This window comes from Camelina sativa, chromosome 4, assembly GCF_030686135.1.
Source record: "Camelina sativa cultivar CO46 ecotype springtype chromosome 4, ASM3068613v1".
Classification (NCBI taxonomy): domain Eukaryota; kingdom Viridiplantae; phylum Streptophyta; class Magnoliopsida; order Brassicales; family Brassicaceae; genus Camelina; species Camelina sativa.
In genome coordinates, this window is record NC_141883.1 from 20,755,052 (window position 1) to 20,780,449 (window position 25,398).

The window sequence follows — 25,398 nt, forward strand, 5'->3', positions numbered from 1 at the left end:
TGGAATTAGTATTAGCCGTAATCATTACGAAACCATGCATGACATCATTGCCAAAATATTATTTGGTCCCATAGACATCTTTTGTGATTGTCAAAAAGTCAAGACAAATTATGAAATTATCAGAAATACTTATTCACTAGACATGGATAGCACCGTTTCATATATTCATGTTAAAAACATAACATGTATCCATTCGATCTTTATAGTTTATAAATAATAATAATAATACATTAATATACATACATATATAATTTATACCAAACGTATCTGTACACATACACAACGATACATAAATGGAAGTAAATCTATGATGAAGAAACGAAAGAAGAAGAAGAAGAGAGACGAGAGATTTGGTCCATGAGATCCTGATAGTCACGTGCCTGATCTAAAGACTCGACTTCCAACTCCGCTAGCTGCGAGCAGAGCCGCTCTTCCGCCTCCTCAGTCACCACCGTCCGCTGCCACAGCTGAATCATTTGCGTCTTCATCTCCTCCACTTCTCTCTGGAGCTCCATGTTTCTCCTCCGTAGCGCCTCCATCTCTTCCGCTGACACGGTCACGTAGCTTCCTCTATTCGCCATTAGTTAATTTTAATTGTATAGTTTCTGTATGGTGGTTTTTTTTTTACTTGTATCTTTGTAGAGTGTTAGGGTTTGATGATGTTCTTTAATAGGCGTTTTGTGTAGCTTTAGTATGTCTAGGTTCAATGTATCTCCTCTTTAAGTATTTTATTTGGGTCAATGTATATGTTCTCCTTCTCCTTAACTTAATTAAAAGTTTAAAACTTATGTACATAGTCGTCATGGCTTCTGAATGTAACTATTATGGGAAATAATAAACATAAGTCAAGTTTTGAAGACATACACCTACCAGAAAATAATTTGTATGTTTTAAGAATCTTCAAAAAAAAAATCTATTTGAATTTAAGGTTTAGGTTCCAATTCAAATATTAATCAGATGTACACAATTTATTACGAAAATTTCCAGTTCTTAATTATCCATGCATGTGGTTCACTAGTTTGAAAATTAATATATGTAAGGTTAATTTATAAACATAACATAGTATGCAATCAATTACGTCCCGTGGTTTACAATTACACAAACATGTACAAATTTATCTTGTCATAGAAAAAAAAATATATGTTGGTCTAATCATCAGAGTCTGATATGTGTATGTGGACCTTTATCGATTACATTATTGAATAAGTAGGGCTTTGAGTGACGTCTAAAGCCAATCACTATAGTTTTCTCACTTTATTGTGATAAGAAAATTTGTTTCAAAATATTTAAAGTTTATTAATTTGAAAAGAAAATCCCCTTAATATTATTATGTTACCTGTTGGTATATAGCTTGTTATGATCGAATTAGAACGGTGATGGTCTCAAGACCAAATATACCGTATACCAACATCTACACAACCACTATTAAACGGAAAATTTAATGTACCGTATATATTTTGCACAAATAAAAAGATAATGGATCGGATGCATATATGTGACATTACCCTTTGTTACATATTTACACAACAACAATATTAGCACAAAATACAAAACTATATAGCTAAATATAATCGAATTTATTTTATAATAAAACAACAACACATAAGAAAATTCAATTTGAAAAAACACCATTATGCTAAGAAATATATTGCAATCTATGGGCGTGAATGGTTGCAGCGGTTGGGACAGACAAATCCGTCTGCAGACTAGGCCACTTTTTATTTACCATTCAGCAAATGTAGTTTGCAGTGATGCGGTCCAAATAAAGCAGAGACAAAACCGCTGTGGACTAAGTGCGGACCATTTTTACATACAAATAGAATTGGTCCGCAACGGTCTATAGTCCACTCCAAAAATAGAGCGGTCTAGACCGCAGACGGATTTGGACGCCCTGACCGCAGTTACCATTCAAACCAAATAAAAGATTTAAATACCCTAAAATATTTTAAATATTTTAAATATTTAAATTTTGATACGATTATTCAGAAATGTTGGGCCTAAAGTCAAAACATTAAGCCCATAAAATAACAGTTAGCAGACTTGGTGCGTATACTTCACCGTCTTCAACCACATAAGTGTAAAGTGTAAAGAGTTAAATAGGCATGTCAATTAGGGCAAGAACCCGCAGGCTGGCCCGGCCCGGTTTTGAAAAACACTGGGTTCGGACTTAAATATATATATTCAAAAAAAATTGGGCTTTTTGAGTTCAGTCCGTTTGGGCAATAGGATTTTTCAGGCTTAGTCCGATTGGACTCGGGCTAGCCCGAAAAGTCTTTAAACAAAAATTTTTGTACCTTTTTGTTTGATTGCAATATTTGATTAATAATTTATTGTAAATAAAGTTGTAAACTCTAATCCTAGTTTTCATATTTACTTTATTACCATACTTAATACTTTTAAAATTTTTATCTATGATGTTTTATATGAATTATATATTGGTTTATTTGGTTAAAGTATCGAAATTTTGTTTAGCTTTAAATTTTTTCTATTAAATTAAGTTGGTTGTAGTGAATATAGATGAATTATTAAATTGTTGATTGATTTGTTTTATAGTACACCTTCAAACACTACTTTTTAAGGCTTATAAGTTTAATTTTTTGATCGGTAAGATAAGCGCGAAAAACCCTGTAGTCCTGTTAGAACCAGGCTCGGGCTTTGAAATATAGGCTCGGAAATATTTCAGGTTGGACTGGGCTCAAACATATGTGGGCTTTACGGGTTTCGGACCGGACCGAGCCAGGCCAGCCCGATTGACACCTCTAGAGTTAAACGACCCTATCGTCTCTTTGTAATTAAGTTGATAAGAGAAGGGTAAAGTCATAACTTTTCAAATGAAGAGAATAAAAGACGTGGCTACTCTTCATTGGTTTTGCGTTCACGAAAGTCGAATTTAATTATATTAGTAATCTAATTTCCACAGAGTATATTCTTCTAAAATAATCGTATAATGTGTTTTTTTTTTTTGGTATATTTTGTTCATTCATCAATCAAATCATAATCATCTGCGTGTAAAACACATTCACGCCATCGTTGGTTTGGTTGACGTCTCAGATCTTTCTAATAAATCTTCCTCACGGTAACCCTAACTCTTTCGAATCTGCTCTTCAGTTTCTTCATCTGTGTTTTTGATTTCCTTCAGTTTCTACTACACATTCTCCTGAAAGCTTTAGTTATTCTAGATCCTTCTCCCCAAACAAAAAAAAAAAAACGATTCCGTGATCTCCATTCTCGTAGATCACTTGTAGATTTGTTAGGGATTTGGTTTTGATTATTTTTAGAAATTTCTGGTAGTGGAAATGGATTTCCCAGAGAATTTGCCATCGGATGTAGGGAGATTAGAGCAGATCGTATCTCATTTCTTCCCAAAGGCATTACACATAGTTCTGAATTCCAGAATCCCTTCGTTGCAATCTCGTGGTCGTACTCGTGATCGTTGTTTATCATCATCATCAGGAGCAGGTCTTAATAATAACGTTAGGAAAAGTGATAAATGGTTCAATCTTGTTATGGGAGATCGTCCCGCTGCGTTAGAGAAGTTGCATTCTTGGCATAGGAATATCTTGGATTCTATGATTATTGATATCATACTTGTTCATCCCACCACCATCCCCACTGATGATGATGATGGTGATGGTTCTGTTGTTAGACCAGCTGAGACTGTGATTGAGAGGTGGGTTGTTCAGTATGAGAATCCTTTGATTATGTCTCCTCAGAGTTCTGACTCTGTGACTCGTTATCAGAAGGTTTACAAGAAATCTATCATTATGTTGCGTTCTCTTTATGCTCAGACTCGGCTTCTCCCTGCTTATCGTGTCTCTAGGCAGCTTAGTTCTTCTCTTGCCTCTTCTGGTTATGATCTGGTTTACAAGGTTTCGTCTTTCAGTGATATTTTCTCTGGTCCTGTGACTGAAACTATGAAAGAGTTTCGTTTTGCTCCTGTTGATGTGCCTCCTGGTCGGCTTTGTGCCTCTGTTACTTACCGTTCTGACTTATCTGATTTCAATCTTGATACTCACATCACATTGCCTCCAAGAATTATAACCGATTATGTTGGAAGTCCTGCTACTGATCCCATGAGGTTTTTCCCGTCTCCAGGGAAAAGTATTGAAGGCACATCTTTTATTGGTAGAGCTGGTCGTCCTCCTTTGACTGGTTCATCTGCTGAACGTCCACATAGCTGGACCAGCGGCTTTCACAGACCTCCTGCTCAATTCCCAACACCAAACCAATCTTTTTCGCCTGCTCAGTCACATCAGTTTTCACCTGGTTTACACGATTTCCACTGGTCACGTACAGATGGTTTTGGTGACAGTCACCAGCTTTCACCTCCTTTTTCGCCATCGGGTTCTCCCTCTACTCCAAGATACATTTCTGGGAGTAACAGTCCACGGATTAATGTGAGGCCAGGGACTGCTCCAGTGACCATTCCTTCTTCAGCCACTTTCAACAGATACGTTTCATCTAACTTCTCTGAGCCAAGTAGGAATCCACTTCCTCCCTTTTCCCCCAAAAGCACAAGGCGCTCCCCTTCCTCGCAGGATTCTTTGCCTGGGATTGCATTGTACAGGAGTTCGAGAAGCGGAGAGTCTCCTTCTGGATTAATGAACCAGTACCCTGCCCAGAAGGTTATGCTTCTCTCTTTTTTTGTGTCTTTCTTAATAGAAGAACCTGATCACAATGTTTTGCATTGCCTTATCTGATATGTTTTTTAATATACTCTTCAGCTGTCAAAGGACAGCAAATACGATTCCGGCCGCTTCTCAGGGCTTCTGTCTTCAAGTGGCTCACCAAGATTCGGGTTTTCTAGGAGCCCCAGTAGATTATCGTCCCAAGACGACTTGGATGACCCTGACTGTTCATGCCCTTTTGATTTCGATGATGTTGATGAGTCAGGACTTCAGTACAGGTACGTGGATTAGTTTTCTGAAATCTTTACATAGAGAGCTGGTCAATGACAAGATGTCATCACGAAAACACTCGTATGTTAGATGTCTAGTGTAATGTGAAATTGGTTGACATTGACAATCTGTACCTGGCCTTTCTCTTACTTTCGTCTCTTTATCATTTTTTGTCTGTCAATTTAGGAATATTAGTCTTTGGTAATACATAATGACATAAATTTTGCAAATTTCTCGGTGCAGCCAAAGTCTTGACAGGAGGAAAGCTTCAAGCTCTATATCACAGTCGCTACCTATAGGGAGAAAGTCATCACAGGACGCAGCGGTTGGTGTTCTGGTTCACATGCTAAAGACAGCACCACCATTGCGACAAGATTCAAGCACTTACATGGCATCAATGTCTGGGGTTCAGAGAGAAGGTTCAGTATCAGTGTCAGTGTCAGGTACTGAATCTGAATTTTCGATGGCTCGAAGCACATCAGATGCACTAGAGGAGCTGAGAAACTACAAGCAGCTCAAAGATTTGCTTCTATCAAAATCCAAGAGTGGATCTGGATCAACTCGTGTCCACTGAGCCAAACCAAATAGCGATCAAGAAAATTTCGAATGTATGTTTGTAAATATGGATTTGATGACGAATAACGTAACTCTGTTGTATATTCCCAAAGAGCAATCACGTTTTAATTTCTGTGAGAGAACTTGCTTTTGAATATGCACATAAAATAAAACTTGAATCTTTTCACTGTAAAGTAGTGAGATTTGTACAGTTTTTTTTTGTTGTTGTTGCTGATTGATCAGAGAAATCCTTACTTTTCTCGTCAGTGACACCTGCTTAAGGATGAAACATGAAATACCAAAAATGCTGTAAACCGAGCTCACCGGAGAATTACTCGTTTTGTGACATTGCAGAGTTCATCTATAATCAAGTGAACAAAAACACTAACGTCCGGATTCATGAGTTTGGTTCATATATATACATATTAGATTATTAGGGCAAAAAGTCACTAGATGAGTAACACACACGGTTACTCTTTAGCTTCAACGAGAGAGAGAGAGTTTAAAACGCAATGCTCATTTAGATAAAGTATACACCTAAACACACACACAAAGTCAGCTTCGAATAGCCATCCACAATAAGCCTTTGAATCTACACAAATTCAGCTAGTGCAAGCTTTCCCCAAATCTTTGCGTTTGTTTTTTACACACAAAACAAAGCTCCAAAGCCCTGCTTGCCTTCACAAAAAACTGACCCAAAAAATGTCTCTTCTGTCTCCTGCACAACTACTGAGAAACACAAAAACATAAGACACCGCAGATATGAATAGATTATAGTTTCGATCAAAAGTAGCTCTTATGAGTTTTTTTACCTCCTCTAGATGGTCCAATGACTCTTTCTCACACATTCTGTTTTTACACTTTGATCTTAAAATACAATTCCTAACAGGCTTTAGAAGAGATATCCCCAGTCAATAGCGTCCCTCGAAACCCTTCTTCGATATCTTGACCTCCCGTTTTCTTATCGCATAACTCATCTGTTGAAACATCAAGATGAACATTATTTTTCATGGACATCTCACTGACCAGACAGCAAAATAATGGTAAATTTGGTTACCAGCAATATCGCGGTGTTCATGCATCTCAGAATCTCTCACCCAAAGCTTGTCACCAGGGAATATGTTCATGTCTGCAAGGGTTGCAGATTCCTGATCAATCACTTTTGTGCCTTTGTAAAGTTCCTGGTTTTCCTTCATCACCTGCATATATTATATAACCCCCGTTCTGTTGTGTATCTGCAAGTAATCTACTGAAACGAAAAAAACACTACGTCTAAAAGAATCTTACCCCAAGTAATTCCCATATCATCATCTTTAATTGGTACACAGTCGTTGTTGCAGACACTTTCAGACTTGTCAGGTTTCCATAATTTGTTCTCCGAGATCGCTTTGAAGTACGCCGATCCACCTCAAAGCTGGTGTCAGATACCTCTAACATTGCTTTTGGAGCTTCTTTTCCACGCACAAGGCAGACAAATACATCTCCCTCAGAGTAACTAAGTTTCTGCATCAACTCACAGCTTTCTCTGTCTCCTATGCATTCCTCACAAATCTAGCGAAAACAAAAGATCCTGTTAAATGTGAATCTATTCATGTAAGTCATACGATAATCAATGCGAATGCAACTGATCACAACTGCTTTTGTAAAAAACAGCATAACGTAACGCATCTAGACCAATGTGAAATGCTAAGCCAACATTGCCATTCAATAATATTTCACAAGCTCAAGATGTTGACAAAAACAAAAGGCTCGAGGTAAATATAACTGATAGTCTGCTACATGTATTGGAACACAATAATGCAAATACCTCTGGAGATGCCCTTAGAATAAGCTGTCGAGCATCGATGTCCATATTATCATCAGGAGAAGAATGCTTCTCAAGATCAATGACGTTTGGGGATGAACTTTGCTCTGTATTGTCACCAACCTCAATAAGAGCAGATACTCCATCCTCCATGAGCCCTCCCCACTCCTCACAGAAATATTTCCAATCAAGCTCAGAGATGATTGTCAGCTTGTCAGTCTAGAAAAGAGGTGCAAGAATACTAGGATTAGATCAACGTCAGCATTCTCTATCTCAAGTCTCTGATTGAGACTAAAAACAGCCACAGAACACGAGAGCGGATGTAAACTGAATTGACAATCAAAATACAAATTTGTTGAACTCAGAACATGATTTCTTTTATTTCTCTCAGTGAAACAGCAATCACACCACAGAACCACGGAACCAAACCATCAGAACCAGTAACAAGGGTACATTCTCCCAAGCTCCAAAACCAGTCCCAAAACACTCCGACACCTCTCCACACTTGATTAACCTCTTATTTATACTAACCTTACTTCTACAGAAACAAGTTATTTATGTTCATGACAAGTGTTTGTTGAAGCCTCTCTCTGTTTTTGATGAACACTTATCAGTTCCCCATTCCGATATTGGCTTACTGTTTCAAACGGTTTCAAAATAGATTGGGAATTATCTCACGGTATATGATGCACTTACAGATGGATTTTTCTGAAAAAATGAGCCACGTTTGCAGATAAGTTCAGGGAGCCTTTCAAGGAGGCGTGTGTGCTGAAACAAACAACCATAGGAACAAACCATTAGTTTTATGCTCAAAACTGGAAGTGCGAAGGTGATATAAGGACTGCTGATACATGACAGCTTATATTTACCCGCGTTTACTAACACATATTAAAATAGTTTTATGAGGGGAAACAGAGAAAGCGGTCAGGGTAACCGATTTAGATTTAAGCTTTTCTGTCCATATAGAGCTTTACCCCACAAAATTCAACTGCCAGAAATTGGAAACCTACTCACTGCCGAGAAATAAATCTTACCTTCTTGCATTTGAGAGTGTTAATGACTCCATCAAGACGTTCAGGCTCAGGAGCTGACGAACTATTTTTTCCAGTCATGTTAATATAGATTCTCCATTGCACTAGCCACGGAGATGGTAACAAGAAATATCGGCATTGCGGCGTTAATGGTATACCCTTTCCCGTGGCTAACTTCTCGTGATTTTGGCGCTGCTTCATCTTTAATGTTCTGTTGCATCAGATAGAAGGTAAAAAAAATACTTAAAAGAGTATCACGACCAACAAAAATAATAACTAATCATGGTTTACCTTAGTGAATCCTCGAAACAGGCAGTCTCAGAAAGTTCTTCTGTGCAGTGACAACATTGGCTGGAGTCCAAATGGAAACAAGTACAATCTGCCGTATCTTCTGGCATCAGTTTTAGAGCATCTTCCACGAGGAATGACCAGAAATTCTCTGGAACTAGAACTCTTTTGCCCCCTGGCGCTTGTTCTGGCATTAGCTTTCCATGATTGCACGTAATTGCATTTGTGGGCCCCGCATCTGCTTCAGTGGGAGCATCAAAGTTTTTCCTTTTTACCCATTGCTGCAACCTGGAAACATGCTATTACGCTTTAGGAGCTAGATATTTTAAAACTTAGATTTAGTGTAGTAGGTTAGCGTTAGTCTCAATAGCATCTATTGAAGAACAAGCTAATTGTGGAAACACCCCACAAAATAATATTAATTAAGTGGTACATAAATTAAAGGGTCATCTGCATATACATCAAGCTGTCAATACGCACAAAGAAGCAAAATGGTATTATCAGAAACCTATAACTTACAGGACACTGGGATACATACCATGCTTTAGAGATATAATACATTCCGTCCTCACACTTTCCCGAAAGAACATCACTTGCTATGCTTTTCATGAATGTTCTCCGATCCCTATAACTGTCAGACGAGACAACCATGCGAGCACCATCCATAAGGCAGTCCCTGCAGTAATCCCCTTTCCCTAACTTTGGTCCACCATTGAACTAAACGTAATAGAAGATGATCGCATCAGTAAAGTGTTGAGATAAGAGTGTCGAAAAATCCAGCAAAGAGTTCTTGCACATGATACTTGAACAGAAATCTGTCCACTGGAATCTAGATTCTATGAAATTTTCTAAAAACTGGTTAACGATGGCTGCTATGCAAAAATTAAAAACAAGAAAATTTCTGTCCTGAAAAAAGCTATGAAACTAACCCATGAGTCACACAAAGTTTATTATTGCATACCTTTGATTCTAACTTGGCCCATGCAAGTTCAGATATTCGCTTCATGCAGTTCACTTTTGAGGCAAGAACTTTCCCATGGGAACACAGTAAAGGGGTGTTGTCCAAAGCGCTACATCATACAAGAACAAATATAATCAAGAACAATTAAAGGTGTGGATGTGATCTGATTTGCTAAATAGAAAATCAGATAAACCAGTTAGCTAACTTATTTGGTGTGAGGTACAAAAGTCGCTATCATATTCTAATAAATCTTAGATGATGCAGCTGAACGATGTAATATTTTGTTGTAGACATAAATGCATCGTCTGTTGAAAGCAGTGCCATGGCACATGCATGTAGAGAATAACAACAAATACATGTACGAGAAAGCTTTACTTACGGAGGCAAAGTGGTATCAGCCCATAGACGAAGCCAATCTGTGGAGATCCAAAAATATTGTTCTTCAAGTGACTGAACAGCAGCTTCTGAAAGTATTGTCCGTACTTCTTGCCTTCTTTCAGTCAAAGCATTCAATTCTTTTTCTTTTCTTAAAGTAAACTGCTTGCAACTCTCAAGGAATACTGCATTCATGGTATTGATCCATTCATAAAGATGTAACGGAAGACCTTCAAGCTGTTGAACACTACCAATTTCTCCTTTACTTATGTCAATAGGATTTTCCCTTTGTCCTCCCTGATTTTCCTGTTTACCGCTTCTTAAACTATACATCAGCATATAAGCATCACTGGATGAGAAAACCTCTGACTGAATGAGATCTGTGGTATTCCCACTACTAGTCCCACCATTACTCTCGGGTTGTGGAGTGGAAGAAGAAGCTTCATTGAATGGACGCTTACCCAGTTCTGACACATGTTCATCATCAAATTCCCACCACAAGCCAGTCTTTTCATCTTTTATGTGTGCAACATAATGTCCGCTGTTCACAGCGCTTCCTTTGTGGATTAACACAGCAGAGAGATCGTATATCAACTCATTTTGCAAAGACTCTGTCAATCTCGATTCCATATCCAGCACTTGAGGAAAGGAAAATGAGGAAGTAATTTTCTTCTTAGCTGTTGTCTGTTGAGATGATCAAGGCAAAGAAAATGAGAAGTTTAGTAAGTTTATCTAAGATTAAATAGGACAGAAATGATGATTAGAGACAAGCATAAAAACATGCAAGCCTGTATCAAGAGAAGGAAAATGAATGAGAATTGACCATGAGTAAAATTTCGATAACTCAGTCAGCCAACGATAACATACAAGAAAATCACCTCAGCACTTGTAACACACAAAGACATACAAGATGTAAAGATGCTTCTCGTTGATAAAAAGTATGCAGGAATATGATTGGATTTTTATGCAAATCACAAGAATTGACTATTAAGTAAACAAGTGCAGATAATTTTCTCTTTAAAATTGATTCATGAACCAAGGCATATTAAGATCGAGGAAACCACCTTAGGAAGGAAAACACATCGTTTAAGCTGAAAAGTGATAACTGGAGGTAGTGTCCGCAGCTTAATGCATCGTGTGGCATCTACTCTAGCATTGCAGCTTCCACAAAAATATTGATTATCGCCATTGAGGTGCTCCAAGCTAAGGTAATCATTCAAACTAGCATCCAAAGTTTTGAGGCCCTTAATATTTAACTCAAGGGCATAAAAATCTTCCACTTTTGACGAAGCTTCGGAATCCCTTCCACATTTTGAGCACCTGCATGACAAGAAACAACAAATGACAATGACACCAGAAAAATCAAATATGATTCATCACATTTGCACTTACATAACTCAGATAAAAAATACTAATTTGCTTTAAAACCATATAAATCTTCTTAAAAATATATAAAAAAGCTCAATCTTACGTGGTCACATGCGAGACACTACCACGGAAGAGATCTTGAACTATTGTTTGGGCCTTGAAAACTCCAGAATGGCGTAAGCAACGCTCAAGCAAAGAAAGAAGCAATGTCAAGAACTCATGGGTGTCCTGTTGAACCCCATTATCCAACTCCAACGTCTTCACAAAAGCATCTGAATCAACAAAAGCCTTTTTGCTAGCATGCAACTGCGCAAAAAGCCGAGCAATCTGATCCAAGACAGGGTACTGCTTCAAGACATCAACCTCGACAGAAAAAACACCTTCCCGAAAAGCAGTATTCATGTACAGACACTGGAGTATACTGTTGGCATAGCAAGTAGCACCCAAATTGGTGAGACCAGCCGGTGTAGAGTCAGAATCACGGAGATCAAAGGTCGGATCTGGACCAAGAGACTGAATGATTTCAGACGTTTTCTGCCACAAACCCGATTTCCTGCTTCCATTAACCGGTGGAACCAGCCCACAGAAGCAGTTGGGATTGTCACGAGTGTTAACACGACAACCTTGACAAACTGGCTTCCATATCATGAAAAGTTGGTTAATGTCATCATCAGTCACATCATTTGCCTCGTGAATTTTCCTGTACCAAAAAAAAAAAACATATTTTTATGAAAAAGAAACAAGGTAAAATGCAAGCTTTTACGAAGAGGCTTAATGTTGAAGAAGGTGTGGTGGTTGTGTTATATAATTGTACCGGAGAATCTGAGAAGAAGGATCAACGGCGTCTGATGGTCTTTGTCTTTTGTTTTTGTTTCGGGTGTTAGGTCTACTCATTGTATCACCACCCAGTAACAATCGAAAACCCTAGAAAAACGAATATCACAGCAAACATTTGTTAAAACAACACCATTCGATTTCCAATTCAACGAGAAATTCGAAACAAGAACAAGAAATTCATCTCGGCGTTTCAAGAAAATAAAAAAAAACCCTAAATCAAAAATGCAAACTCCAGGAGATGAGAATCGCATCTAGGGTTAAAACGATTCAGGTCGAAACCCAGATCGATAAAGGAACAGTGATTAAATTATAATCACCCAAGAATTTACAACAACAACGAAGAAAGAGAGAGAGCGAGAGCGAAGAAGAGGAAAGTACCTGAGAATTCAACGAGTTGATTAGCAAAGTAGAGAGCTTCTCTCACCAGAGCTCAAGCTTCTCCGTCTTCTTCAACTCCTTCGTCTTCTCTCCCTCAGCGAATTCTATTTTTTTTTTTCCTCTTTAATTCTATTTCACTTTTTTTTGGTTCCCCCCAGTTGTGTTTCTCTCGTCCCGCGCTCTCTTATTTCAGATTATACATGTTAATGAAAAAAAAAAGCTAAAACTCATCAATTAACTAAGATTTATATTACAATTATGGTAGATTTTATATCCCATATTCATGAGATTTCATACCATAAAAACTCTCAAGCTAAACTTAGATATGTGCATTTAATGTCCTAATAACTCTAAATTGACCAAAATTAACCCAGAACGAGCCAGGTGTTGTGTGTGAGATTTGGCTCATCCAAATCTGTGCGACACCCTTTTGATCAACAACATGTAAACCTTAATTAACGTCTCAGAGATCGAACATTTGACCAACATGTAACCCTTAATTAACGTCTTGCAAGCAAAAAAAAAAACAAGGATTATGTTTGTGAGTTGTGACAAACCCATAAAAATACAACAAACATTTAAGAAACTTTAAAGACACATATGAGATGAAACAGAATCATCAAGCTTTATCACCATAGGAGGATCTCTTGCTGCCACTTGATCTGTCATCATCATAACGACTTCGACCCCTGTTCGAGTATTCACGCTCTCTGCTTACTCTATCATCATCTTCATCTTCCTTCGCACGCCTTCCGTCACCTCTAAACCTGTCCTCCTTATCACCTCTGTACCTATCTCTGCCACGCTTATAGTCTTCCTCATCCTCCTCACGTCTCTGTCTGTATCTACCCCTGTCATCATCTCCTTTATCGCTGTCTTCTTCCTCCATGGCTCGACCTCTATACCTATCCTCTTTTTCAATTGTTCCATGTCTCTTAACAGCATCATCACTTCTATACCTGTCCCTCCCATTGTTATTGTAGTCATCATCCTCCTCTCTTATGTGTCTCCTTCCTCGTTGGTAACTTTCATCCTTTAGCTTCCTCCTGTTTTCATACTCAGCCTCACTGTCATCAGAGTCTTTAGCAACTTTCTTGCCACGTGAATCACTTATGGACTCGTCGTTGCCATGCTTTGACACAGCCTCTTCCTCATCTTTTTTCTGGCTCATTCCTGCACTGTAAGCTTCTACTTTACTGCGCAACTGTTTCTTGTTCTCATACTCAGTCTCACTGTCATCAGAGTCTCTTGCAGCTTTCTTGCCACTAGTACCATCTCTATAACTGTCTTTTGAACGACTGAACTCCAAGTCTTCCTCATCTCTTTTCTGCTTTTGTCCTCCACGGTAAGCTTCTTTTTTCTTTCGCAGTGGTTGTTTATCATCCTCTGACTCAGGCTCACTAACATCAGAATCATGCCTCTTTCGTCCAGCTCTGCTTTGTTCATCAATTTTATCCCTTACTTCTTTAGAACCGGATCGGTTGGAGGGTCGACTCTTTTTGTGAGACTTTCTAAGTTTCTTGCTGTCATCACTCTCAACTTCTTCAGAATCAGAAGAAACACTTCTTTGGCTTCTACTGCGTTTCTTTGTAGCCTTCTTCCTTCTTCTCTTCTTTCCATCATCACTGTCAGAGTCAGACTCAGAATCAGAATCAGAGCTGCTAGAGTCACTTTCACTATCACTTTCTTGTTGACGACCCTTAGCCTTCTTCTTAGAGCGCCTTCTACGGTCACGTTCATGTTCATCAGACTCATCTGATGAATCACCATGTCTTCTCCTCTTGCTCTCCTTTTTCTTGTGACGCTTCACTTCAACCATCTCATCATCACCCCGCTGCTTCTTGCTTTCCTTAACCTTGCCATCATCTTTCACATCTAAATCCTCATCAAGCTTCTTCCTCCCACTATCTCGGTCCAAAAACGAATGTTCCCGCCTCTCTTTCAATCTACCTTGATAAGCCTCAGGTGCTGGCTCATCATCAATAATACCCTCTTCAGCCACCTGTTGCTGATCAGGCAAACCCAACGCAGCTCGAAACGCTTCCATCTGCTTCTCTTTCCTCGCAGCAACCTGATGAGTCTGAGTATCAGAAATCTTCGAGTCACCAGTCCCATCACTCTCTTCATTAGAAGCAGCAGCAGCTTCAAGATTCAACCTAGCTTCCTCAAGCTTCTGAGCAATCTCAGCATCCGAATAACCCTGATCAGCAAGCTTATCTTCAAGAATAGCAAGCTTAAGATGAATCTGACGCTTACGGTCATGCTCAAGGATAGCTTTATTGGGTTTCTTAGATAAACCAGCAGTACCTTGGTCATCCTCAAACCCTTTACCACCATTAACAGGCTTACCACCAGTTCTAGGCCTCACAAAGAACTTGTTCGTCTGAACATAACCATTGGTTCCTGATCCTCTTGCGGTCTGTAACCCTATTCCGTTGTACATCCTCGAATTCTAAAATCAAATCACCTTTGCGAACCCTAAAACGAAAAAAATAAACGCGAAGATAATTTGGGTTTCAGATTCAAATCGAAAGATCTATCGATACGAAGTAACCCTAAATCGAAACTAATCACAGCATAATACCAAACAAAATCTAAAAGAGAACAGATCTTACCAAGTGTTGTGTATAATACCAAACACTTGGTAATACCAAACAAAATCTAAAAGAGAACAGATCTTACCAAGTGTTGTGTATGAGAGAAGATGATAATCGTCCGCCGATGCGTGCTCCAGAGACGCAGACGAAGACGACGAACGATGATGATAGAGAGAGTGTCTCTCAGATCAAAACGGGCGGAGAGGTTTAACTATTTCTCTACCCAAATATGGGCTTAGGTTTCATATGGGCTTAGGCTCAATACGGTTATAGCTATTTTAATTTGGTAGCTATTTAGAGTTTTTTTTTATCTCTAGAAGTCTATAGAACTGGAGAGATTGGATTACACATTACAACTTGAGTTATTAGTGTATTAGACACTTTTTGAAAATGCATGTATAAGGCGTTTGGCAACAAAAAATTGTTCCTGATTTTTTATCGTATGAAATTGAAGGAATCTACCTAAAACACTTACACGTTATTGATGCAGGCCGGTGTAAAAATTGCAAAAAAAATTTATAGCTGTGTTCAATTTTGAAAAATAGGCCTTAATTTTTTTTTTTTTTGTGAAAGAATGTAAAAAAAAACGTTTGTACAATGAATGCTTCAGTTTTTAAATAATTGCCAAACAAAGCTGGAAAATAAAAGAAGAATTAGAGCTTAAATGGGAATGGAGGATCGAGCATATGCTCTTGTAGAGAACCAGAATTGTAAGCCGTCGTCATAACGGTGATCGAGGATTGATCTGAGACGGTTGCGTTCATTCTTGTCAATGTATTGGATGAGCCGAGCTTGCGGAGAAGGGGTCTCACCATGTCGCCGAGCATTCCTCTCGCGCCACAAATGATATATAGTTGCTTGGAAGACATATTTTAGTATGAACCGTCGGAGGAATGGAAGAGTTTGAGAGGTTAGCAGTGGGAGCAGACAGCTCCAGGCCGTTGAGTAATGAGTCAAAAGCAGAGGTTGTGTGAGATCTTTCCAAATGGCAGCAGCGTAAGAACAAGAGAAGAACAAGTGATCCCTTGTCTCTTCCATGCCGGAATAGAGGACACAGTTAACTTGTTGCCCCGAAGACCAGTGTTTGATATGATCCCCAGTGTCTAACCGATTATGGACCGCACGCCAGAGTAGGAAGGATTATTTGGGGGTGGAATAGGTGTACCAGACCCCCTTATACCAGTCGACACGCATTTGTGGATTGCGAATATTATGCCAAGTATGCCGAGAGGAGAAGGTTTTGGAGAACCGGTCGCCCTGAGATCGTCATAATGGAATATCAGGAGCAAGTGGTAATCGAGTGTTGCGGTGGTTAGTTGCATGAAGTGTGCGTTCAATATCATTTAGAATAGCTAGTCGATGGTGTCGAGACCTGTGTGTGCGCAAGGCATCTTGGACCGTTGCCTCTTGTAGAATCCCTAGGTCTATGAACCCTCTCGTTCCCACAACGTCAATCAACCGTCCTAATGGCGAACAAACATCATACCAGAAGGATGTTGAAGCACCATTATTAACCTCCACCTTATATTGTGCCTTAGCCACTTCCCGGTACTTGAGAAGTTTCTTCCACATCCAGGACCCTGCAGTAGAACCTTCCGTAACCAACCAAAAGGATCCCCTTGGTAGTAAATACGTCCAAATCCATTTCACCCAGAGGGAATCTTTCCTTGAGAGGATCCGCCAAATTAACTTCAAACAACTGACCTTATTTACCTCCACAAGTGATTTCAGACCCAACCCTCCCTCATGTTTCGGCTTGCAAATGTCTGCCCAAGCAATCTTTGCTTTCTTGGGGTTAAGGTCCGGACCAGACCACAAGAAAGTAGCACACAATTTCTCAATTTCCCGAAGGCACCCTGCAGGCAAACGATATGGATATAGCCAAAAGTTGGTAATACTCATAAGAACAGAGGAGAGAAGGGTGAGACGGCCCGCATATGACAGAGAACGAGCAGTCTAGGAACTGATTTTCAGTCGAATTTTATCCAGGAGTGGAGCATAATCAGATGTTGTCATTTGCTTGGTTAAAAGCGGGAGGCCTAAATATCGAACCAACAGTTGGCTAGTGGCAAAGGGAAAACTAGCAGAGACCTGATCCCGCTGTTCATCCGTCATTCCGGCTAGGTAGAGTGTGGACTTCTCCAGACTAATTCGGAGCCCCGACTGTCTCGCAAACTCCTCGAAGATTTGAATGATCCCCTCTATCGACCTTTGTTGACCATCCACAAAGACCATCAAGTCATCAGCAAAACATAGGTGAGTGAGTCCTATGTTCTTACACTATGTCATCAGCAAAATAGGCCTTAATTACATATAAAAAATTTAAAAAAAATATATTTTTGGGCCTTCAAATACATGTAAATTTAGTATAGTCCCAGTGCAAATGCACTTGTTGCACATGCCTATGGCCCTAAAGTAGACCAAACCAGAGAAGGCTAAGTTACTAATGAGAAAAAGGAAAATCAAAACACCTTAAATAAGACTTGCAAGAATGTTAATACTACTACTAGACCAAAATCCTCTACTCTGTCTAAGGAAAAGGAATCAAATCAACCAAGTTAAAATGGTTTCAAACATTGTAATGAAACATATCACGGATTTAAAAAGGAACGAGCTACTCTGTATCAAGTGCAAAGCAGAGAACTCTACGGCACCTGAAAGTCCAAAGACAAATCTTGTCTCCGGCTTTCAATCTGTTACCCTTGACAACGTCGTTCCAGCCATGATTCAAACAGTAGTTCAAGGTTCCTTTTAGAGAGTCTTTCTTCTTCTTCATCACCCATATCTTAATACGTAAATCCCACTGTTCCGACCTTTGATTCACGAGAATCGTTCCGAGACCATTCCATATGGCTTGAGACTCTGCATGAGTCAAGAAGTCGTTTCTTATTAACTGCTGGAAAGGTATTAAGAGACGGCTCGGTCCTGGCTTGACGTCACTCGGGGTCAGAGGCTTCACATAGATCAGCCGGATCGGTCCTTGGGCTCCCCTCATCTCTCTCATCACATCGAGAAGCCACTCTGGCGTCTCTCTCTCCTGCCGTGGAGAAGACGCAACCTTTGCTATCTTGGATCTAACAAGACTCTGTAGTGGCACGGCACGCTTCTTGCGCTTTCTGTTCTCCGTATTCTCCGACTCAGCCGTGTCGAGGAGGAGCGATGATAAACAAGTAGAAACCCTAGTAAGTTTTTCATGGTTTCGTATGTAACTCTTACCAAAAATGTATTCAGCGAAGACCTTGGTTTTTGTGGGAGATGATCCAAGAGGCTCTCCTCGCTATTTGCAAGAAGACGACGTTTATCTTCTTCACATGATATGCGTGCCAGCTCCTCCAAACGATAGAAAAGCGACGACTTTGTTTCACTCGGAATCACAATTTTCTTCTTCATCTTCTAAACCAAAGACGACGACCTTGTTTCTCTCCGGAATACAGTTTTCTCGCTTTCTTCTACTTCTTCCTCAGAGTCATCATTTGCTTTCTCTGCAAGACGACGATGTTCCTTTGCGTCACATATTATACCCACTGCAGCCAGCAAATTTTCGAAAGCATCAGTCATCTCCTTCCCCGCAGCGGTGTGATTGAACCGAAATAGAGAAAAAGAAACTGAGAGAAAGAGAAGAAATGATATTACCTCTCTTTGCCCTAGGGTTTTTGGTTTATATAATTTTTTTTTGTTTTAGTGATATTCACGGTGATCAGTAACTAATTGTATCTCATTTTCAATTTAAATACATTGGTGGATAAACTAGCTAGAGTTATTATAACTGAGTAATCAGATACCTTTGAATATTTAGAAAAGATTCTTCTTCAACATCTAATTAAAATGATATGTACGAACTACGAAGTATTGATATATAAAGGTTATTCAGATTTTATAACATATCTATCCCTTAAATCTTTTTGATGATAAATCATAGAAAATCTCATAGGATCTATCTAAATAAACTAGTCTAGTTTAATTTATATATTTATATTTCATTTTAAAGAGGATAATTATACTACAATAATGAGTCAAACTAATTTAAGTATCTAATTATATAGTTTTACTCTATCACTACAAGAAAACATCACCAATCCTGACCAAATTCCGAACGATATATTGGTCGGCTTATAATACGACCATTTTCCAACCGTTAAGTAACGCAAATAAAAAATGGTTGGAAATCAGTTGGAAATTAGCGACACATACATATAGTTGGATATCGGTTGGAAATTACCGACTAAACTACCGACCATTAAATCCGTTGGTAATCGGTTGGAAAGACGTTCTTTTCTTGCCTCTTCTCAGATCCACCGTTGCTTACCGTGTACTCAGCGTTTGCTTGCCGCCGGTTCACTGTTTAGTTGGCGCCGCTCCTCCATGACGAACCCACCAATCCCACCACCGGTTAGTTTTCCGTTTCTTCAGAGATCAATAAACCCTTATTAGGCTTCCCATCATCATATATTTAGAGTTAGGCTCCACTTATCATCTTGTTCATCTTTACATCCAAGAGATTACTTCGATAACTCTTAAAGAAACCTTAGTAATTGAATGTCGTTGTAAAGGTTATTTGTTCTTTATAAGCCGATGTAAAGGTTATTTGTTCTTTATAAGGCAATGATGGAACTTAGACTTCTCATAATTTTCACTTCTCTTATTCAATGTATAAGGCAATGATGGAACTTAGACTTCTCATAATTTTCACTTCTCTTATTCAATGTCTAATTGTTGTATTTTTAATTATTTTTGACTAACAGCTTTGTTTTCTCATTGTAGAACTTCAACCGTGATGCATTTCTCCAATATGTGTCACAACAATTTAGTAGCTCAACACCAGAGTTCGACACTTTTTTTAGGCCTTTCACAAGTGAAGAATCGGGATGTAGTATTCCAGATTCTGAAACCAATGTTCCTCCTGCAGCCGCTGCAAACGGTTCTGTTCCACCAGCTTCGGTGGAGGACCTTCTCATTGCTCCAGGACGTGAAACTGTCAAGTATCTTCATCCCAAAGTGCAGCTCCTTGCTATTTGGTAAATTAAAAGTTAAACCTATATGTAAGATTTCTTAGTATAGATTAGGTTAGCCCATTGATGTCATTAACTGGTTTTATGTAGGTTTAAGCGTGATCCATATGGTGTAATTACAAAGTCTATCTTGAGAATGCAAAAAACGGATGTCAAACATGCTTTCTTGACATATCGTTCTCTTCCCCTAAGACTAAAGAACGGTGGTTTAAAGCTTTTGCGGTAAGACTCCTTCTATAATATATGTTTGATTCACATAATGTTTTTCTCTTGTTATTTACTTCATGTGTTTTTTTTTTTGTTCAGCAAGAGTTTAACTGGGATCCCAGCATAAGAAAAATAGTTGAGAGGGGGTTTGAGAAATAAGCTGCCTATTTTTTTTTTCTTGTATGAATGTTAAATTATATTCACCAAAAAAACCGTTATACAAAATTCTTCAAAAAAGTTGTTGAAACAAAACAAAATACATCAAAAGGGATAAAAGTTGAACTGATTAGATGGGATGGGTGTGAAACCAATACTGCAGACCACTCTCGTAGCCGGTGGTCGTTAACGTGAGTAGCCGATTGCGGACCGTTTTGTCAATGAAGCGGAATAAGTTGGAGGTTGAGGTGGGGGCTTCACCATGGTGACGAGCATTATGTTCCCGCCAGATACTATGAATCGTAACCTGAAACACGTGCCGCAGAACGAACAGATGGAGTCGCGAGGGGTGGAAGAGGCAAGAATCAGAGTGGCCAACAAGCTGCCTATTCTTTCTCTAAGAACTTAGCTGAGTGGAAAGACAAATGGAAATGCAATAAAGAGAAACCTATACATATGTCAGATGATTTATGGAAGGAGTACATTACTCTTTGGCGTGATGAGAAAGTTGCAGGATTGGCAGCAACAAACTCACAAAAAAGGAGAAGCAACTCAGATGATGAAGGAATTCCAATGCACTTCAATGGAGCTAAATCATTCTATAGGCGTAAAGATGAGATGGTAAGTTTTAATTTCTTTACATTTCTTAAGAATTATCATTCCAATGCATATTAATCATGTTCTTTTTCCATGTATATAAGACTCTCGAAAATGGTGGAGTAGAGCCTAATATGCTGGCTTTCATTGAGGATGTTTATAAAAGTAAAAAAACTGGCAAGGTTGTCTACAAGAAGGCTAAGCAGATTGTGGAGAATTTAGAAGAACAGGTGCATGACCTCCAATCTAAAGAGCCACTTGAAGATGGATCGGTTTAGCCTATCAAGCTCTCTTGTTCTAAGATAAACGATTTGGTTGGCAAGGTGCGGGGATTTCTTTTTCACTCTTAACATGCTTTTTACTATCTTACATCAATACTTGGATCCTTGAAACTTCTTAACTATTTGATTTTTAACATGATGTTTCCCTATTTTTTACATTATGCATGGTTGATTCTCAGGCAATACCCAAAAAAAAGGACACCGATTTGGATTTGGATCTCTTCCAGACCATGAAGAGTTAGATGCTCCCTTCCTACCCAACTTGGATAAAGACAAGAAGTTAGAAGAAACATACACCCAAATTTCTGAGTTAGTTAAGGAGGAAGAGGAGAATACCAAGACAATTCAATACTTGAAGGATGTTACTGAGAAGCTTCTCAACAAGTTCCCAGAGTGTCGTCCACATGAAGATGAAGATGATGATGAAACTCAAAATTAGAGTTGAGTGTTTTATGTTAACTAGTTTTTTGTTGTAAGATGTCAAAAAAATGGATTTAACGCTTTATTAAGAATCTTTTAATGTGATTTTATAAACAATAACTTATATATATATTTTTAGTATTTTCGGATTTTAATTAATTTAGTTTATTTTTATTTTTAATTAATTTTCATTATTTGTATTTTAATTTAATTTGATAAAATTTTGGTTTGAATATTTTTGGTAATCGCATGGAAAATATTTGGTCGGAATATCACTTGGAAACTAAAACGGTTGTATAACGGTCGGTAATATAGTCTCGACCGATTTATACCGTTGGAAATCAGTCGGTATTTTCCTAACCGAAATCCGACCGATTTTATCCAACGAAAATCCAACCAACGTTTCGGTCGGAAATTTCCGACCAATTTCTAACCAAAACAATTTCCGACCAGCGATTTCTGACCGATTTACCGTTGTCAGTAAATGATTGGAAATGCCTCTTCCCGACCGTTTCCCCAACTGATTTTACCGTCGGAAACTGCTATGTTTTCTTTTAGTGTATATCTTCCAATTTGTTGGGGCGGGATTTAGCACCCACGACATACCAACCTAAACCGAAGGTAAACCGAGTAACTTTGCACACCAACTAAACCAAGGAATCCCCTCTTTTGGGACAGCTAAACGGGCCTATAAGCAGAAGCCCAAAGAAGTCACTCAACCGCCTCCATGAGCCCAGCTTGATCATCAAAAGAAGGAATTTACCATATCTTCAATCCGAGATTTAAGGAAAATAGACTTATCTTGTAATCAATGCATTCATATAAATAGAGGGATACCTCCTCCTTGTAAAGAACATCCAGCAATTAATACAAAAAACTTAATTCTTCATTGTTCTTGAGAGAAACCCTAACTTTTTCCTCAAGAGATCAAAACCCCTCTTTATTTTTTAGCTTTAATCCAGTTTTTAGAGAGAGATCTTAAGTGAATTTGTTCCCCACTCCAACAAATTCATTGTGTGAATTCTAGATTAACAATTGGCGTCGTCTGTGGGGATCCTTGTACAAGAGTTCTACATTTTTCCTTTCTACCAAAGCTAAGACAAAACAGAAAATCAACAAAAAGTTTAACCATCCGAACCGCCACCTTGCAAGGCGAATTTCCGGCAGCTCCCAATGAACTGGAAGACGGGTAACCTATCTATGGATTTCCCCGAACAGTAGCTTTCCGTGAAACTAAATTTCGTTTCAATCCAAGCTCTGCTCTGAAAGATATCGCAGTTTCTCTGCAACATACTCTATCCTTCAAATAAAGATCCATCTGTTTTCGACCAGCCAGCCTCAGGATCGATTTCTCGGCTGAGTACAACGAATCAAGTCGTGAATAACCTATCTATGGATTGCCCTGAAAATAAACTTTCCACAGAACTCAACCTCGTTTCAATCGGAGTTTTCTTCAGAAAGATGTCGCCTTTTCACTACCACATATTCTATATGTTGAAATTAATATAGATCTGTCGGGTTCCGACCAGTCAACCTCGGGGCTGATTTACCAGACGACTCCGCCAAACTAGTCTATGAATAACCTACTCATAGATCACCTCGAGAGTCATATTTCCATAGAAACCGGTTTCATATTGATCGGACATGTCTGTCGAAAGATATCGCCGTTTCTCTGCAGCATACACAATCTGTTGATACACAGATCCGCCTTCATCGCACCAGTCAGCCTTCGGGATCGATTTCCTGACAAAGTACTATAAACCAGGTTACGAATAACCTATCCACGGATAGCCCTTGGAGTCAGCTTTTTGGAAAGTCTGACCTTGGTTGAATCCACCGTTATGAGTTAAGAGTTATTGCATGTTTCGTTCAGTGTGTCTAAGACCCTAACTAACAGTTTGCGAGCAGTCTGCCTACCTCGTCAGGTCGCCCAGCTTGTTGCCTTCCTCTCTAGGTCGCCCAACTTGTCGACTATTTCGCCAAGTCGTCCAATTTGTCACCGACCTAGCCAAGTCGTCCAGCTTGTCGCCGACTTCACCAGGTCATCTAGCTTGTCCCCTACCTCACCAGGTCACCCAGCTTGTCACTTACCTCTCTAGTTTCTCTCCTAGATCGCCTATCTTCCAATAATGGTCTAGCACCAAGCTATCAGCTCGCACACAAATTAGAGAGCAGCTTTCCACCTATCTAGAAGGAACCTAGAGTCGATATGCATATAAATTTGAAGACCCGAGGGTTATCTTTATAATGAGACCGACCTCGTCTCAATCAGCAGTGTTTCACAGAAGATATCACTCTATCTGAGGAACAGACACATCCTGTTCGAAACTATAGCTGTCAGCTCGTCATTCCGACTTTTAACGATTTTTCCCATCGATCTAGGGAGAACCAGGTGCCGTATTACATATCCATCTGAAGCCCTGAGGCTTATGTCTCTAATGGATCGAGATCGCCTCAATCCGAGCTGTCTTAACAAATTTATCACACATCTCTCTCAACTGGTGTGATCTGTCGAAACCCTAAATCACAGATCCGATCCGTCAAAAAAGATCAAATTTTGAAGACAACTTTCTGGCGTTATAAGAGGAACCAGACGCTGATCTACATATGAGTTTGAAGCCCCAAGACTTATCGTTCTAGAAAGATTTACCACGTCTCAATCAGTTCTCTCTATCTCAACTTATGACCAATTTTCCAGAGCAAATGCAGCTTATCCGCAATTACCAGATCGTCTCACATCGTCCCAGCGATCCCGATAGAACCAGTAGGCGATCTGCATATCAGTGTGAAGCCGTGAGGCTTATCGTGCCAACACGGCCGATCTCGCCTAAATCTGAGTTGTTTCACGAAACTTATCACAAATTTCCCTCAACCATGCGGATCGAGTTGTTATCGGCATATCTTGCACTTTGTTTTTCTGAAAAATTGGATGTGAAATGCTCAGCGAACCCTTTCTCATCCTATTTATTGCAAGGGGAGGGGAGATAGTCGCTGAGTCCCGAGATTTTTGCACCAATTAGATTGCAAGGGCATATTCGCTGAGTCTCGAGGTCTCTTTCGCCAATCAGATTGTATTGCGAAACCGCTTTCGCATTTAATGCTGCAGTTACGCATCGAAAACGTGCGAGTTTAAAAAAAAAAAAAAAACTACTACGTATATATATGTATGTTCAACAGTTCGGAACCGAACTGACTTTTCATCGACATCCTGGCCAGATGATCGATTTGCGTCACAACGCATTAACTCTTAGTCGAGAGATAAACCGAATCCAGAGTATTTTTTGTTTCGCAAGTTCCAGCTCGGACGGATATGTAAGCCAAACCCAGAGTCTTTTTGTTTTGCTGTCCAACTTCCGAGCTGGAACAAAGGAAGCCGAAGTCCAGCACTTCGCCCTCCGCAAAAGCGCATTTACGCTTGGGTTAAATTACCTAATAAGGATTACTCGGTGTAAGCCGGGAGACTTCCCGCCTCGTGTAAAGTTCCAAATAAAAATAAAAATTTTATTTCTTGCAAAAGCCCCGAAGCTCATCTGCAGACAACTTCGATTTCAGTTCATCTTCAGAACAACTTCCCAGTTCGTCTTCGGACAACTTTTCAGTTCGTCCTTCGGACAACTTTTTTGTTCCTCCTTCGGA

The 25,398-nt window shown here is 39.3% G+C and overlaps 3 protein-coding genes and 2 pseudogenes across 4 annotated transcripts; 1 reads left to right on the forward strand and 4 right to left on the reverse strand.

Annotated features, from left to right (window-relative positions):
- Positions 1 to 145: 145 nt before the first annotated feature.
- On the reverse strand, positions 146 to 649 carry LOC109132604 (protein RESPONSE TO LOW SULFUR 1 pseudogene; annotated as a pseudogene).
- A 2,222-nt stretch (positions 650 to 2,871) lies between these two features.
- Positions 2,872 to 5,647, forward strand: LOC104780779 (autophagy-related protein 13a). The gene is made up of 3 exons (XM_010505317.3): positions 2,872 to 4,625; positions 4,725 to 4,906; positions 5,142 to 5,647. The coding sequence occupies exons 1-3, from the start codon at positions 3,297 to 3,299 to the stop codon at positions 5,470 to 5,472; spliced, it is 1,842 nt and encodes a 613-aa protein (XP_010503619.2). The 5' UTR covers positions 2,872 to 3,296; the 3' UTR covers positions 5,473 to 5,647.
- Positions 5,648 to 5,951: 304 nt separating this feature from the next.
- Positions 5,952 to 12,703, reverse strand: LOC104780780 (ubiquitin carboxyl-terminal hydrolase 26). 2 transcript variants are annotated; one of them, XM_010505319.3, is made up of 15 exons: positions 12,496 to 12,703; positions 12,095 to 12,204; positions 11,384 to 11,980; positions 10,977 to 11,232; positions 9,917 to 10,596; positions 9,538 to 9,646; positions 9,115 to 9,293; positions 8,580 to 8,864; positions 8,292 to 8,499; positions 7,954 to 8,025; positions 7,261 to 7,476; positions 6,741 to 7,004; positions 6,511 to 6,652; positions 6,266 to 6,430; positions 5,952 to 6,179 (listed from the first exon to the last, which is right to left on the reverse strand). In XM_010505319.3, the coding sequence occupies exons 2-14, from the start codon at positions 12,172 to 12,174 to the stop codon at positions 6,336 to 6,338; spliced, it is 3,183 nt and encodes a 1,060-aa protein (XP_010503621.2). In that variant the 5' UTR covers positions 12,175 to 12,204; positions 12,496 to 12,703; the 3' UTR covers positions 5,952 to 6,179; positions 6,266 to 6,335. The 2 variants fall into 2 exon arrangements, with proteins under 2 accessions (XP_010503621.2, XP_010503620.2); XM_010505318.3 differs by having other exon boundaries at positions 5,952 to 6,182.
- A 269-nt stretch (positions 12,704 to 12,972) lies between these two features.
- On the reverse strand, positions 12,973 to 14,938 carry LOC104780781 (uncharacterized). Its single transcript, XM_019244698.2, has one exon. The coding sequence runs from the start codon at positions 14,936 to 14,938 to the stop codon at positions 13,115 to 13,117; it is 1,824 nt and encodes a 607-aa protein (XP_019100243.2). The 3' UTR covers positions 12,973 to 13,114.
- A 2,768-nt stretch (positions 14,939 to 17,706) lies between these two features.
- Positions 17,707 to 18,482, reverse strand: LOC104783963 (putative B3 domain-containing protein At3g49610; annotated as a pseudogene).
- Between the last annotated feature and the right edge of the window lie 6,916 nt (positions 18,483 to 25,398).

What these genes read in the sequence shown, in the direction of transcription:
- LOC104780779 (XM_010505317.3), top strand. Translation starts at nt 3,297, where the DNA reads ATGGATTTCCCAGAGAATTTGCCATCGGATGTAGGGAGATTAGAGCAG. An exon ending in ACCAGTACCCTGCCCAGAAG is followed by an intron (nt 4,626 to 4,724) that starts GTTATGCTTCTC and finishes TATACTCTTCAG; the next exon opens with CTGTCAAAGGACAGCAAATA. An exon ending in GAGTCAGGACTTCAGTACAG is followed by an intron (nt 4,907 to 5,141) that starts GTACGTGGATTA and finishes TTCTCGGTGCAG; the next exon opens with CCAAAGTCTTGACAGGAGGA.
- LOC104780780 (XM_010505319.3), bottom strand. Translation starts at nt 12,174, where the DNA reads ATGAGTAGACCTAACACCCGAAACAAAAACAAAAGACAAAGACCATCA. An exon ending in AGTGTCTCGCATGTGACCAC is followed by an intron (nt 11,233 to 11,383) that starts GTAAGATTGAGC and finishes CTTGTCATGCAG; the next exon opens with GTGCTCAAAATGTGGAAGGG. An exon ending in ACACTCTCAAATGCAAGAAG is followed by an intron (nt 8,026 to 8,291) that starts GTAAGATTTATT and finishes TGTTTGTTTCAG; the next exon opens with CACACACGCCTCCTTGAAAG.
- LOC104780781 (XM_019244698.2), bottom strand. Translation starts at nt 14,938, where the DNA reads ATGTACAACGGAATAGGGTTACAGACCGCAAGAGGATCAGGAACCAAT.